The following is a 15,356-nucleotide window of genomic DNA, read 5'->3' on the forward strand; positions in this document are numbered from 1 at the left end:
CAGGGAGCAGGGCAGCAGCTCTGCGCCCACCCACGCACCCGGCAGACATGCGGTGCCGGGCTGCCCCATCGGCACCGGGTCTGGGCACAACCCGGACCTCGGCAAAGCTCCCCCTCGGGCCCTCCTCGCTGGGCTGCGGCGGAGCCGGCGCGGGGCAGCTCAAAACTACTTACAGCATTTATTTTTTTTTTTTTAAACACATGCTCGTTTATGAAAACAATCACCCTGGCACGGTCCAAGCATATACAGACAAATCTACTCTACGACACGAGGGGGCTGCCAAAGGAATGGGGAAAAGCCTCTACTCATCCACTCAGCAGTTCCAGCACAGCCACGGAGAGGGGAACGGCCGTCCAGGGCCCCTTCCGCAACGGGATACCTCGGCGTCACCGTCGCCAGTACTCCAGCTGCCGGAGCTGAGAGCGGGTTTAGGGGGTACCTGGCAGCTATCTTCATACACATCTCGGCTTTCGGAGGTAAAAACAAAAGGTTTCTTCCAAATCAGCAGGCAAATTTAATACAGAAAGGGAGGGCACCTCCCTGCAGTCCCTGCCTGCAGCACCCACTGCCTGTGCCGCCTGCATGGCCAGTGCCAGCCCCGGCATCGTTAGGGTAACGAGCGTGGGAAGGTCACATCCCCTTCCCTTGAGGACCTCCCGCTGCCCCGTGCTGCGGTGCGGGGTGCTCGGGTCAGCGTCGTGCTGCGGCTGCCCCTCTATCCCCTTCCCCACTTTCCCGGGGCGGTGGGCATCCCTGCCAGGGCAGGTGGCCCCAGGGCAGGGCCGGGACAGTGAGGGACCTCGCGGGGGGACGAGGGGAGGGAGCGGGGGACGGGCACGGGCTGTGCGCTCCGAGGAGCAGGGGGAGAGGAGGTTTTTGTACCTCATAGTGTCACTGATTTTGAAGTCCTGGAGCTAGAGCTGAATGAACAGTAAAAGCAGGTTAAATCATTAACCAGTTAGGGGATGGGGAAGCAGCTGTAAAAGGAACAGAGGAAGAAGGCCAGATTATTATTTTTGTTTCTTTTCTTTTTTTTTTTTTTCCTTGTCTTCTCTCATCTTCGCCCGCTGCGCCCCGATCACAAGCCCTGCTTGGCCAGCGAAGCAGACACTTCGTCGGCTAGCGTGGCGAGCTGGGGGGAGTCCACCATATTGATGCTGCCGGTGGAGGAGACGTTGCTAAGGCGGCGCGGGGAGGCATCTCCGGAGATGGTGGGGGACTTGTAGACGATTTCGGCGCCGTGGTCGGTCTTGGCTTTGGCGTTCTCGCGGAAAGTCAGCTTATGAGTCTCAATCTGCAACGAGAGGAGAGGGCGGTGAGCGGGGAGGATGCGGGACACCGTCCGGAAAGGCTGTTTTTACCTGCAAGCTGTCGGCTCGGTCACTGCCGCTGTGCAGCTGGGAGGAAAGCTCAGCTCATTGGCCTGATGCCCCCAGTGCCCCCAGTCCTCAGGCACGTCCCTTCCAGTAGCCCACACAGGGAATGGGCACAACTGGAGGGGACGGCAGGACTGGAGCATCTCGGGATGCTGCCAAATCCTTCCCCAGCGCCCAGGCCCGGTGTGACGGCGGGTCCCAGGCACAGGACTCGGACAGCACAACCTGGGCTGCTCCCGCTCCCCCGGCAGAGATTTACGGAGGGGGTGGGATCCCCATACGGCACAGAAGGCTGCCCCTTAACCCACGGCCCAGCTGGGCACAAAACGCTGCTCCCACAAGCCAACCCCCTCTTCTCCCGGCAAGCGCGAGGGCCGGGGAGGGGAGGTGAAGTGGATCAGTTTTGCTACTTACTGGTGCCCTCCCCAGCCGAGTGCAAGGCTGGGAGCTGGCTCTCCGGGGGGGTGGGCGGCTCCAGCACCAGGGCCTGGAGCCCAGCGGGGTCTGGGCTCGGGGTCCGAGCAGCCTGGGGACGGGTCTTGTCTTCCTTGCCTTTCTCTCTCTACAGGTGAAGAAATCCGCCCAGGGCGGTGGGGTGCAAAAAACGCATCAGCAACAAAAAACAAGACCCAATAAATGTCAACCAGAAGGAAGAAGACAAAAAATAAAGAAAAGAAATAAAAAATTGGGGAGAAAAAGATCTGAAAAACAGGGCCATTCACTGGCTCATAGGAAGAACGGCGGCTGCCTTTGGAGACGGGGAGGAAAGCTTTCCATGTGCAGCAAAGGAGAGCAGATGCTGCCGGCACAGGTACTTCGGCAGAGCACAGAGCACCCCGGCTCCCCAGTACAAGGGTGGCACATAAACCAGCGTTCAGCCTGGAGAGCTGTGGACTATGTGTCCAAATCTGGATCTTCTGCGTTGCAGAGCGCGGAGGGGACTGGGGACATGGGAAAGGCTGGGGAAGGGGCAGCGGAGCCACCCACAGCCGCTCTACGTGGAGGGCTGATGGGGCTCAACTGCGTCCTCTGTCCCCTCCCTGCGAATGGAGTGTCCCACCTCAGAGCAGCGCTGCCTGAGGATGGTCCCTGGTGCTAAGGTGAGAATGGGAATGGGCTGGACAAGGGAAGCAATCTGCAGCAGCATCTGAACTCAAGTTACACCGACAACCTCCTCCAGGTGTGGATTTAGGGAGGGTATGGGCAACTGCCACGCAGGAAGGCTGAGGCAGGTGATGCCACTGGCTGGGTCACACCCTTGCAAATAAATTCCCCCTCCAAAAGGCAAGTTCTTCAAACTATGGCCCAGTGAATGTGCCAGGATATGAAAGAATCATCACTGTAATTATAAAAACGATGAAAATGGGCTCAGTGAAGCACAGGGCAGTCTGATGCGTAGCAGCAGCGAGAGAAGGGTAAGGAAGTCAAGCGATCCCTCAGTCAGAGGCCGGCGCACCGCTGGGAGATGAAGAGCTGGGAGGTGCACAGAGCAAACGTGGCCGAGAACAAAGTGCCAAAATACAGGAGCCGAAACAGAACCTTCCCCTCCCATTGAGAAAAAAGTGTTTGAAAAACAAGCAAGACAAAAAACACTTTTCCCTGGAGAAATTCAACCGTGCGTGTCACCAGGCTGTGGAGTCTCAACTCTGTGCTTACCTGATCTCCCTGCTCCCCTGCCTGCAAGGGACTTGGCTGTCCTTGAAGCAAGGTTCTTCTTAGCTAAGACTTACTGTAAAGTAACCATCAAAGCCTCCGGCAGGACCGGCTCACCCCAAGTTCAGTATTTCACCTGACCTAATTGGCTTCTGTGTTTCAATTTAAATCCCCCCAAACACGCACTGCTCCCTACGCAGAGTCCTTGGTCGGTCTCAGCTGAGAGACTGAGACTTGAAGTAAGAAGAGATCACCTTTCTTCTGAAGTGACGGCCTACTGCAAAGTCACCTTTTCTAAATGAAGCTATGCCTTTAATGCTCCACTTCCACTGGGGAACCAACGCCTATGCAGCACGCTGAGCTGCCAGCTTTGGGCCGCACCGCTGGGAGTAATTGGTAACGCAGAGTGCCAAAGCGGTTGCTGACGGTGGCACCCATTAATGTGAAAGGTTTGAGACACAACCATGTTTCTTCACAAACTTCAGAGAACAGCAGAAAGAGCAGGAAACCACAGGAGAGGATATCACTTACATTCACACTCATTCAGGTGGCCATGGGCCAGGAGGAGGACAGACTGCCATCCTCGCGGCTGTGCCGCAGCTGTGCTCCACCAAATGTCCTCCAGGTTGGCCAAGGCAGCCCGGGAGCCCTCGGCTCTGCCCGCCTGCAGCAAGCCGCTGGCAGGAAGACGAGCTGGCTGTGTGGGCAGTGGCTGAGCGGCCCGTCCCTGGGCAGGGCGCTTTTTGTCCTCTGAAGGACAAGTGTGCACAGATCACCCCACGCTAGAACATGGGCAGCAAATCGTTTCAAGCACTGGGGAAGAAGTGCTGCCTGGTAAGCAGAGAGGAGAGGCCATGTGGGCTGAAGATGAGCTGGGTGAGCAGGACCTTCTCCGGGTCCAGACTTCAACCACCCTCTGCTTGAGTGCCTGCTCACAGGGCACACAGACACTGGCAGCAGAACACCGTGCTTGCTCTGGACCCAGTGCCCCTTTACCTTTTTATTTCCTCCTCCAGGGACGTGGCTGATGTTATCTAAGGACCCGATTTTCGATTGCACCTTATCTTTGAAGTCCAGTTTCTCAGATTTCACCTCCACCTGGCCACCGCCTGGAAGAGAAGAGCACGAGCAGGGTAGGCTCCTGTGCCAGCCAGGGTAGGCTGGAGATAACGTACTCAGGTCTGAGCTGCCGCTCCGAGGTGGCTCAACCAAAGCACTGCTGAGGCTGAGCAGAGGGTGAGGACCAGGAAAGCAGCAGCAAGAGGGACCCCATGGTGATTTGGGAAACCCAGGAGCCAGGGCAAGTGGGAACCAGGGTAAAGAGACTTTCCAAAGGATGCTGCAGAGCCGACAGACATCCCAATGTTAAAACAGAGCCAAGGGAAGGGAGCTAACCTTACTCTCCCTAAACACCAGCAGTTCCCCCTATTTATTCCTAAATACTTCCCATTCACAGCGATGTGTTGGCACAGACAAGGGTGTCCATGGACCAGACCAGATCCCTCCCCTACGACCCAATCGTCAGGCAGACTGGAGAGGGTCTTGCAGTGACAGAGCTGGTAACAGCATCCAGCACCCCAGGGCTCACTCTGATGCTCCAGTCACTATCCCACGTGCCTCCCCTCGCTCCCTGCACTACCCCAACCCTCTCCCCGTCGCCGGCTGCACACCACGACGCAGCCTGTGAGCTCCCAAGGACCAGCACCCAGTGCTGCTGGATGCTGCGGAGTCAAAGGGTACCTGGTTTGTGATGGATGTTGCCCAGGGAACCACATTTGGATGTCACGTGGCTCAGGTCGACTGGCTTGTAAACGATTTGAACCTGTCCGTATGAGAAAGGAAAAGGCGATGAGCTCATTGCCACCACGGGCAACCAGGGGAGGGGGAGGCACAACACACACCGGCACCTGATCTGGATTCAAGGGAAAGGACAGCTTAAACCCCAGTAAGATTAATAATACAAAAGAAACTGTCATCAGAAAAGGGAGATCATTAATGCCCGTGTGCAGTAGCCTCTCTTAACGTGTCAGCATGCACAAGATCACCTCTCCACAGAGGGGGGAAGTAGAGGCAATTTTAAAGTGCTTAAGTGAGAGAGAAAGTGGAGTGGTAATTAATTAAGATTTGCATACACATCATCCAAAAGGAGAAGATATACCAGAGAGAAAACGTAAAAAATAAATACCTTTTCTGGTGTAAAACATAAAGCTTATGTCCACAAAAACTGAAAGAACAGAAATGATCAATGTGCACAGAACTTTAAAAAGAATGACCAAAATATGCATTTCTGAAAAATGCTGTAATGGAAATAAGGGTTAAAAAAAAAAGCAAAGCAAAGTCTAAATATCTGGCAGGAGTTCACATAATATAAATTAAAATGGCAATTATAATATATTGAACCATAACATTATTTCATGATATTATGCTCTGGTTTTTATTTGTTTTACCCATTACGACTCTGAACATGGGCTCCAGCAATTCCACTTAAACGGCCCCATTCAAAGACCGGCCACGGCACTGTGGCATGCCTGGGCGTGGGGCCGGCGGCCTCTTGCGCACGGACAACCGGGTTACACGAGACGCACACACAAGGAACGGTTAACGTGGAGCTGTTTAGTAGTTACGTTAGCGGTTAAACACCACACTGGAAAACACCAACGGCTGGAGAGGTCTGGGACCATCAGGCGTGTCAGGGACGGCAAACCACAGCACATACACACCAGCTACATCAGCAGCAGGAGACAAGGGGGTGAGAAAACATCCCCATACCCCCAGAAGTTACCTTGGACCCTGGTTTTGGACCCACACCTGTGTCTGAATCAGCTATTGCTGTAGTTAGCGGGGCTGTGCAGGAGAAATGGGATCACCAGCACCTCAAGGTCGGTTCCTACTCACTGGGAAGTGTCTGGCTCTCAGTAATAGCCTGGATTGCAAGGCGAGCGTATGCTGCTGTCTGTGTTTTCACCAAGCACCACGACAGGCGTGCTGCTCTCACAAATCTCGGGAAGGATGTGCCAGCACCAAAGGGACCTTTGCAGAGGAGCTGACTCCTCCAAGCAGCCAGGCAGCCTCTGGACCAACGTGGCCGAAAGCCAGCACTAAGGATTCACCATAGCCACTGCTCTCCATCCACCTGAGTGCCCTGTGCTGACTCAAAAGCCCTGGGGTGAAGGTGCATCCTTCAGTTCCTTCATGTTGGCCCCATGTCCACCAGCCCCATCACCCCCAGAGGCAGGTGTTGGACCGTGGTTGTGCACACCACTGATAAACACCCCTCCCTCCATCATGCAGCCAGGAAAAGGTGGGGGGAACAGAGGCTCGGTGCCACCGTCCCACCGGCACAGAGCCAGAGCAGCGTGCATGCAGGCCTGCCTTGCCTCCGATGCTCACGCATACCAAAAGGCACATTTGACAGAGAGTGGAGACAGAGAGAGGGGAGAAAAGCAACCCTAGGGTCTGGGAGCACATCGCAGACACAGACATGAAGACAGGGTTGGGGAAAGATCACACGTTTAATGCACTGGGCAGGAGGAGAGCTAGATTCAGTCGGAAGGCAGGAAACAGACCCCAAAAGGACAGCTGGTGCCTTTCTAATCCCAGCTGTGACCCCGAAGGGCCTATGAGCAATTGGGGCACCACTGGGACCTGAGACTGAAAGACCTCCATTTCCAGAGCAAGCAATCAGCGATTGAAACACTTTTTGCTCTCATTCCAGTTCCCTTTTTTTATAGACAGGACTCCATTAACCCTTACCATCCTGCTGGGGAGCAGAGAAGGGTCCTCCTCATTTTAGCAAGAAAGGAAAAAGGGCACAGAGTTGCTTGCCTGGGAAACCAGTGCCAGAGACCTGGGGATCCCACCTCTCAGCATCAGCAGTGCTTACATCAACTTTTGCCTAATGCATCACCTTGTCAGAGCATCCACTGGCTTAAAAAATAGATACCAACCCCAGGTTACTGTAGCAACACTTCATTCCTCTTGAAGCAGCAACGGCTGGGCAGGCAGTCACTGCTGACAGCGTCGTGGAGGACTAAGACATGACAGCCATCAAACCCGGTGGTCTCTTGTTGCCCCTCTATCGGAGGAGCCCCAAGGCACAGCTCTGCCGCCAGGACAGCCTGTGCGGCCACGCTCTGGCCACGTCAGCACATGGCTTTGCTCCGAGAGCCCGCACCCAGAGCTAAGCTGCTGCTTTCCGTGTCAATGCAGCCGGCAGCAATCACACGATTTTCACTGCTGGCAGAGCCTGGGGAGGGATGACAACCTCCAGCCAAAAATCCAGATAATTCTTAACCCACTGCAGCCACTGCAGCTGCGAACGCTTGCCCATGGTGTGAGCTCTCAGCGGAGAAAAGGATGAGCTCACCACCCTGTGCTGAAGCTGATTACCAGCCACAGCACAGATGATTCATGACGAACACTAACTCCTGGCGCAACAAGTGGTCCTCCACGCACCAGGCAGTCCAGCCAGTGCAGGACCCTGGGGTAAGAAAGAGCAGAACAAGCATGGAACCTGCTTCACAGAGGTCTGACCTCTGCAAAGCAGCTCCTCTGGCCCATTAAATAAATGCAGAATGACATCAAATTTAAGACAGAGGTTGCAAACCTAGCTATGTCCCAATGCTTACGTGCCAAGCCCTCTGCAATGCTCAGTTTCTCAGGGAGGGCGTCCAGAGAGATCAAAAACAGCACAAAGAAAATCCATCGGCAACATCTGAGGGGCACCAGATAGCTTCCTCAGGTGGCTGCAGACCAGGCAAGCACAGACCATGGGTCGCACTGTTTGGGGTCTCAGTGATGCTCCTTCCCTGGTGTCATCTTTCCTGGACCCAAACTCTGTCTCCAGAGAGACTGGTGTAAATCCACCAACCGCTGTGGAGTTTCTCCAGGTTTCTGGCACAGTAACTGAAAGCTGAGTCCGGCTATTCAGCTGGCAATGGCTGGAAATGCCGGCGTTCAAATCAATTAACTCAATATTACTTTAGGCTCAGCCTCCATGGGCACTGCCTGACATACACCAGACATATTCATTAGCAAGGAGAAGCTTAGTATTTGAATGGATCATACTTGCCTGATGGGAACCGGCAGGAACCTGCGCTTTCACATGTTGTGCAGAGTCATGTGCAATTTCGCAGTGCATTAAGCAACGAGGACTGCATTTGCTTATAAATCTATCCATCTACTGCATCAGCAACTACGTCACTGTTTGCTAGAGGCCAACCATCCTGCAGACAATGAGGCATTAAGCCTTCCAGGTAGTGTAAAACCTTCGAGTTAACGGGATGTTTTGTTACAGACATGGTTTCTAGACGGGCCAGTTAGTTCTGTCCATGTCAGGCATGTACAGGACTTGTTAGGGTTCATCTAACCATGTCTTTTGGGTTAATGGGGTTAAATGACAGCACGTCACCAATGGCTATCTGACAGCAGGGTCGCTGCAGATAGCATTGGCGAATTGGCGTATACAACATGCCACTAATAATAAGGATTATTACAGTGCATTGAAAGTGTGAAGGTACTCACACTGCCTCCTCCCGGGATGTGTTTGATATTATCCTTTGAGCCACACCTGGATTGAACGCTGCTAAAGTCCAACTTCTTATTAACAATCTGCACCTTTGGTAGCCAGAAAAGAGTCATTGCACGTCACCAATAGCTATCTGACGGCAGGGTCGCTGCAGATAGCATTGGCGGTTTAGTGTATACAACATGCCACTTATAATAAGAACTATTATAGTGCATTGAAAGTGTGAAGGTACTCACACTGCCTCCTCCTGGGATGTGTTTGATATTATCCTTTGAGCCACACTTGGATTGAACGCTGCTAAAGTCCAGCTTCTTATTAATAATCTGCACCTTTGGTAGCCAGAAAAGAGTGTGAGAAACAACATGACCATCTGCAGCTTGACCATGAGTTATATCACTAAAACCAGGAACCTGCCTTCCAGTGCCAAGAGCAAAGGAGAATCTCTGGCTTGCTGCACAGATTTGTCTACTCATGGGTTGGAAACTGAAGATGGAGGTGGGCAGGTTATAGCTAGAGATTGGATATGTCTGGCTAGCAAAGCAGCCCTGGTTTCCAGCCCAGAAACACTAGCAAAAAAGCCAGCTCACCCCATTTTCTTTCACTGAACAAAACGGGGAACTTGCTGGGCAGCAAACACGCTGGAAGGCACCAGTGGTCTGAGACTCAGCTTCCGCAGAGCCAGTGGAAGAAGGAAGGATGGAGCTGGGAGACAAATGCCTGCTCAGCCCCATCTCCCACGCTGGGCAGCATGCCCCCTCTCTAGGACAGAGATACGTGGCCTCACGTTTCAGCAGCTTGAGCAAACTGGGCAAACGGGTGCGGCTGGCAGGGGCAGCAGGCTGGAGAGGAGGAGTTGTGTGTCCAGCACTGTCTGGGAGAGGACACCTGAGCTCTGTGCTGTGCAGGGCTCAAACTCCCTCTACAGTTACAAAGAGAAAAAACAAATGCTGCCAGGGATGCAGACCCATGCCTGCAGTCTTCTTAACTCCTGTATAGATGAGATGAAAGGGGCAGCACAGACCAACCCCAAAGGCAGCTGCTCTATTGCATATTCCTAACACCATCTCGGGTGGGAGACAGGCTGGAAATGGCTTGGTGCCACAGGGGAACCACACACCATGCCAACCTCACCCTCCAGTCCCAAGGCCTGTCTACACTCTCCACACACACACAGATTTTTGCACTAATTAATTAAGCTGTTTCCCTTTAGGGCTTGTTTTCCCTATTTGGGTTTTATAAGGGCAGCTATGCTGGAGTGACTCCACGCATAGGAACAGCTATTCCAGGCAAGACAAAGATGAAGATAGTCCCTGCTCCTTCCCCTACATGGACTGGAGTGGCTTTAAAACCTATGCAAGTATAAACCAGAGGTAAATGCAGGTAAAAATCAGCAGGCACACAGGCCTGTGCTCCCTCAGGAGAAAGCCTGTCTGAAGCACAACCCTCATGAGAGGAAAAGAGACACAGCATCCTGCACGAAAGCAGCGTCACATCACACTGCACATGCAGTCCCTGGATGACAACGTCCACGAAGCTGGCTGAGCAGGCAACCTCGCCCTCCGTTTCAGCATGTCCCCAGCCTGCTGCTGCAAGGAGAGCGCCTTGCTATACCTTGGTTCTTTAGCACGAGAAGCACCAAGGCTCCTCACGTGCCTCCAGCCTCATTTTTCAAGTTCACATCAACTAATCCTGCAAATCAGGATCCAGTTCTGCTAGACCAGGCTTTGCCAGAGCAGTACTCAGTGATCCAGCAACAACAAAAGTGCTCAGACAATGCAGAAATACTGGGAAGAGATCTGGCCTGGCTGACTCCTGGTGCGTGTGCCCCATGTACCTTTGCTTCCCTAGGCTGGGGGTCTGAAATCTGCATGGAGAGCAGGCTCCAGACTCATCTTCTGGCCACCCTAAAATCAAACTCGTTGGATCAGCCCCTTCTGCCCCAGCTGCAACAGTTCTGCTAAGAGCAGACTCGTGTCCTACAAAATCCCCAACAGAGCATCCAGCCATTCTCCCCTGCAAAGAACAATGAGTTGTCCCAAATTCAGCTGTTCTTACTCTTTCAGTGACAACAATAAACAACATGTTGCCTGAGAGAGAAGCTGACAGAGAAAAAAAAAAACTTGTAAAAGCTGGATTAAAAAGAACAAGCAAACAATTTAACCAATTTACAGTAAACGGAAGGGTTCCTTCTAAAATCCCTGAAAAGCAGTGTTTGGTGGGGGCAGCAGGAAAAACTTATGCCTTCTGCTAAGTGGACAGGAGGGCTGAGGCCCCGGGACGTGGGCAGCTGGAAGGACTCATGCTGCTCTGCTCATGACCAATGGCCAGAGCAGCCCTGCCCAGGCTCCAGAGCCCCCCTGGATTGTAGTGCAGAGCAAAACGTGCATTGTCCAGTAAATCGCCAGCCACGGCAAAAAATGCACATAAGGAAATGGAAAAGCACGCTGCTATTGTGAAGAGAAGCCATCTCAAAGCCTCCCCCCATGCCAAAGTCGAACATTCAGAGCCATGGAGTTACCTAGTCACACAAAATGGCATGCACCGCACCCGGGGAAGATTTGTCATGGCTCTGTTGCATTAGCAGCTGCAGAGCATGGTCTGCAAGGCAGTGTTCCCCCCCAGGGCAGGCAAGCACAAGCACATGGGGACTCCTGACTGCAGCGGCCATCAGATGTGCAGTTCTGTCATTTAACATCTGTGTAAGAGCCACCAGTCAGAGGAGCGAGGTGCTTTCATGTCTCCACCCATGCAGCAAGGAGGATTTTATAAAAGCCTCAGGACACATCCACACAGTGCAACGGAGCAGTGCAGAGAGGCTCGGATGGGGGCTGAGCAGCCAACACCACAGCTGGAGCCGTGTAACCACACACTGCTGCTCCTGGGGCTGCATGGATGAATTAGCTCACACCACCCCCTCACCCAAACTCTCCTCTGCTGGACTCGCAAAATTTAACACAAGACCCTCGTTCCCAAGCCCCTGGAGCACGGAGTTCACTTTGCTGCTCATGAAACAACCTCTCTGGGAGTGAAAAGTACTAGTGGTTGAAAGGATAATAGTGCCACCAGTTCTGGCCGTGCCACACTGCATCATGTAGCAAGACAGTGCCTGATTGCAGAACGCAATCCAAAACCTTGCCAACAGAGTTGGATCCAAAATCACAACATTCTGAAAAACGTGCCAAGCCTGGAACCCTCACAGGGAGGCGACCATCCTGTCTGCTCGCTAATGAAGAAATGGAAGCAGCGTTGAAGGGACTGCTCCAGATCACACAGTATAGGTTTCAGAAACACAACCCTGATCCTGCGACTCTTTAGAGCTGCAGGTCACTATTTGCTCTCCCTAACTGGACACCGTAAGGGAATGTCATTCCCCTGGCAGCCAGTCCATACGTTGACGTGCCACCCCGTGAAAGCCACATCACAAGCTCCCTGCAGTCCCCTCTGCGGGACAGCTGTATTGCACTAAGCCAGGCAAGCAATCTCAGGACAAGCACCCAACCCAATCAGCCCAAACAACTCCAAAATCAGAATCAGGCTGGAGATCAGCTGAAGCATAGCTGCCCGCTGCTGTACCTCTGGCCCCAGTTGAGCTGCTGCTGATCCAGGGAGGGCTCTCCCCTCCCAGATGCAGCGTCAAGCACCCGCTGTCCCTACCGACAGGCCCCTGGAAAGCAGAGTCCACATTTACCTTGCCACCTCCGGGCTGGTGCTTCAGGTTTTCAGTTGAGCCAATTTTGGACTTCACATTTTTCAGATCAGGCATGGGTGCGGCAGACGGCTGGATGCGGCTCTTGGCAGATGCAGGAGATTTCGGTGGTGTGCGAACCACTGCCACCTTCTTGGGCTCCCTGGCTGGTGGGGTGGGCAGAGAGGGAGTGCGGGAACGGCTGCCTGGAGTCCCGGGGGAGCCGGGACTGCTGTAACCGCTTCTGTCTCCAGACTTTGGCTGCTCACCTGAAGTTTGCAGACAGAGGGAAGCAAGAACAGGATAAGCAATCTGGGTATGCAACCCCTTCCCCGCATACTGCCTGCCTCTATGGGGTTGATCTGCCTGGTCCCAGGGCCCACCCGCTACTCCTAGTGCAGACCATCAGCAGGGGGGAGATGGCTGCACTTTCTTGTACTTCAGTTTGAAGTGAAACTGTGATTAAAGGCAATTTCCTAGTATCTCAGAAGGAAGATGGTCTTCGTTGTCTGGATCGCTGGTAAGACTCCCCACCCGAGCGTGACATTAGCATGCATGACAAATTACAGACAAAAGACACTCAAACAAAACCAATTTTCTATTAGAAATTTGGAAGCATTTTTAGAAAATTATTTTATGTAATTAAATAAGGCTGGTCACTGAGCAGCTTAGAACTGTACCCAGTCTGAAAAGAAATGGAAGAAGAAAAGAAAACCCTTAAACATCACCTTTCTCAGACTTTGCTGCTGCAGGAGGTGGTTTTTTCTGCTCCTTTCTGCCTGTTTAATGAATGAGAAAGATAGATGTCTGCACTTTCTTCTACTTCAGTTTGAAGTGAAACTGTGATTAAAGGCAATTTCCTAGTATCTCAGAAGGAAGATGGTCTTCGTTGTCTGGATCGCTGGTAAGACTCCCCACCCGAGCGTGACATTAGCATGCATGACAAATTACAGACAAAAGACACTCAAACAAAACCAATTTTCTATTAGAAATTTGGAAGCATTTTTAGAAAATTATTTTATGTAATTAAATAAGGCTGGTCACTGAGCAGCTTAGAACTGTACCCAGTCTGAAAAGAAATGGAAGAAGAAAAGAAAACCCTTAAACATCACCTTTCTCAGACTTTGCTGCTGCAGGAGGTGGTTTTTTCTGCTCCTTTCTGCCTGTTTAATGAATGAGAAAGATGCTTAAACATGATAAAGCTGGAAATTTAATTGATTTAAGGTTTTATGCAGCTCTGGTTAAGTATGAAAAATATATACTTTCAGTGAAATGCACTGTTTTAACGGAAATTCACAATGCCTGATGCTTTCTGGGGTTTTCTTCTCTGAGAATAATGGGCTAATCTCCATTCCTGCAATCGAAGAATTGATCCTCTTGCCTCTGGTCTTTGTGAAATATTGTCAAGAGAAAAAGAATAGATGGATTAAAAAAATGGATCTGCCTAAATCTTTCAAATTGGAAGAAATCCCAAAGGGATAAAGCAACTGCCCTCTCCTACACACTGGCAACTATACAGACAGAGCAGATAAAGCAGCATCCAGAAAGGTTCACTTCAGAGGAATCGCCCCTAGCTCTGCACCCACAGCCCCGTGACAAGGCTGAGCAGCTCCCAACCTGCTGGCCGTGCCCTTGCTTAGCGCTGTGCATGTCCCCAGCCTGCACTGGGGCAAACCTGTTCACTACCCCCACATAACGGCATGGAGAGCCTGGGAGCACCACCAAAGCGGAGCCTCTAGAGTCAGAGACACTATGGGAAGGTGGCTGCATGCCGCTCTCGCCATCACCTACCGGAGCTGGGAGGTGTCTTGGGGGCCGTGGGAGTCTTTGCTGGGATGCGTGTGGCATTGGTCGAGTTCCTCTGAGCCTGCCCAGCTGCAGACCGCGGCGTGGCCGTCTTCGTGCCACCTCTCATCTCCGGGCCCTGGGGACGCAAGGAGGAAAGGCTGATGCAGGGGGGATCTGCCCAGGGATGGGCTATCACTCCTCGTGGATCAGAGCCACACGAGACCCTCCTGGCTTCCTACCCTGACAGCTCACAGGAGCTCCCACGGGTTTCCCCACATGCAGGCATTTGCGACGTGCCTGTTCACACCCCGTCTCCCATCACGGCGCCTGCCACAACGGCTGCACGGTCACTCCTGGGCTGGCAGAACGGCTGCGCAGCTTTCCCATGTGAGCTCTTAGCTTCCGCTACATTATTCACCGCACACTCAGGCCTGGTTAAAAAGTATGTTCAACTCCTTTGTCTGTTCTCTGAATTTCATCGCTTTGTTTCCCCTGTCCTGCTAAAATTTTGTACAGAAGATAAATAAATCCATTGACTAGACCAGAGGCTCCATTCAGGAGTACAGTGCCAGACTCCAAGCACAGAGAAGCACCTCCTTTATCCTCACCTGTAATACACTACTGTAACATGTACATAATCTGTAATGGCATGTAAATAGCAATATGCTATTTATTGTCTTCTGATCCTGCAGAAAAGCCTCCCCAAATCTATGGCTTTCTAATGCTGGTCTGTGTACAAAAGCTCATGAAGAACATGCAAGTGAAGATTTACAAGCTGACTGGTCCCAAGGCAGCAGGGAACCAGAGCAGAGCCATCGCAATCCCTATCGCAGTAAAACCATATCCCATTGTCTGCGACCTGCGATCTCTGCTCCTTCCCTCACCACGCGTGTATTTGTATGACTAAACACCACAAAGGGAAACTCCAAGCTACTTTTTACATGGCAGAATATGCCACGGATGTGTGTGCATTTCCTATTCTCTGTGTAGCACCCGGCAGATCTGGCTCCGGCACATTTCAAATACATCTGCTGTTTACAGCCAATGCACCCATGAAACACAGCATAAAGCTGCAAAGAGCACGACAGAACATAAAGGGACCTGGAAATGCCTCAGGGAGACCAGGTAACACCCTGCAACAATGAGAGAGTTTTGCTGTTACACAGAGCAAGAGGTCTGCGTGCTGGTGAGATGGATCCAGTTGCTTCAAACACCAAAACTGGAGCCAAGTCTGGCCATGGCCACTGGAAGGTGAAGGGGAAGCACATCCCACCCTCTCCACTGAATGGGACATGGAGAGACTGCCCAGCCAAGCACTGCCAGACCT

At 52.3% G+C, this 15,356-nt stretch overlaps 1 protein-coding gene across 14 annotated transcripts in view; it reads right to left on the bottom strand.

Moving 5' to 3' along the window:
- Positions 1-197: 197 nt before the first annotated feature.
- The window catches only part of MAPT (microtubule-associated protein tau), a 56,146-nt gene continuing 40,987 nt past the window's right edge, over positions 198-15,356 (bottom strand). For 5 of the 14 annotated variants that reach the window (XM_009320442.1, XM_009320445.1, XM_009320451.1 and 2 more), the window contains 8 exons: positions 14,033-14,165; positions 13,354-13,404; positions 12,245-12,510; positions 8,793-8,885; positions 8,553-8,645; positions 4,770-4,851; positions 4,026-4,138; positions 198-1,294 (listed from right to left, as the gene is read on the bottom strand). In XM_009320442.1, coding sequence (XP_009318717.1) covers positions 1,079-1,294; positions 4,026-4,138; positions 4,770-4,851; positions 8,553-8,645; positions 8,793-8,885; positions 12,245-12,510; positions 13,354-13,404; positions 14,033-14,165 — 1,047 coding nt within the window. In that variant the 3' untranslated portion in view covers positions 198-1,078. The remainder of the gene's footprint in view (positions 1,295-4,025; positions 4,139-4,769; positions 4,852-8,552; positions 8,646-8,792; positions 8,886-12,244; positions 12,511-13,353; positions 13,405-14,032; positions 14,166-15,356) is intronic. The other 9 variants (XM_009320447.1, XM_009320452.1, XM_009320443.1 and 6 more) reach the window with 5 other exon arrangements.

This window comes from Pygoscelis adeliae, unplaced genomic scaffold, assembly GCF_000699105.1.
Source record: "Pygoscelis adeliae isolate BGI_AS28 unplaced genomic scaffold, ASM69910v1 Scaffold203, whole genome shotgun sequence".
Taxonomy (NCBI): domain Eukaryota; kingdom Metazoa; phylum Chordata; class Aves; order Sphenisciformes; family Spheniscidae; genus Pygoscelis; species Pygoscelis adeliae.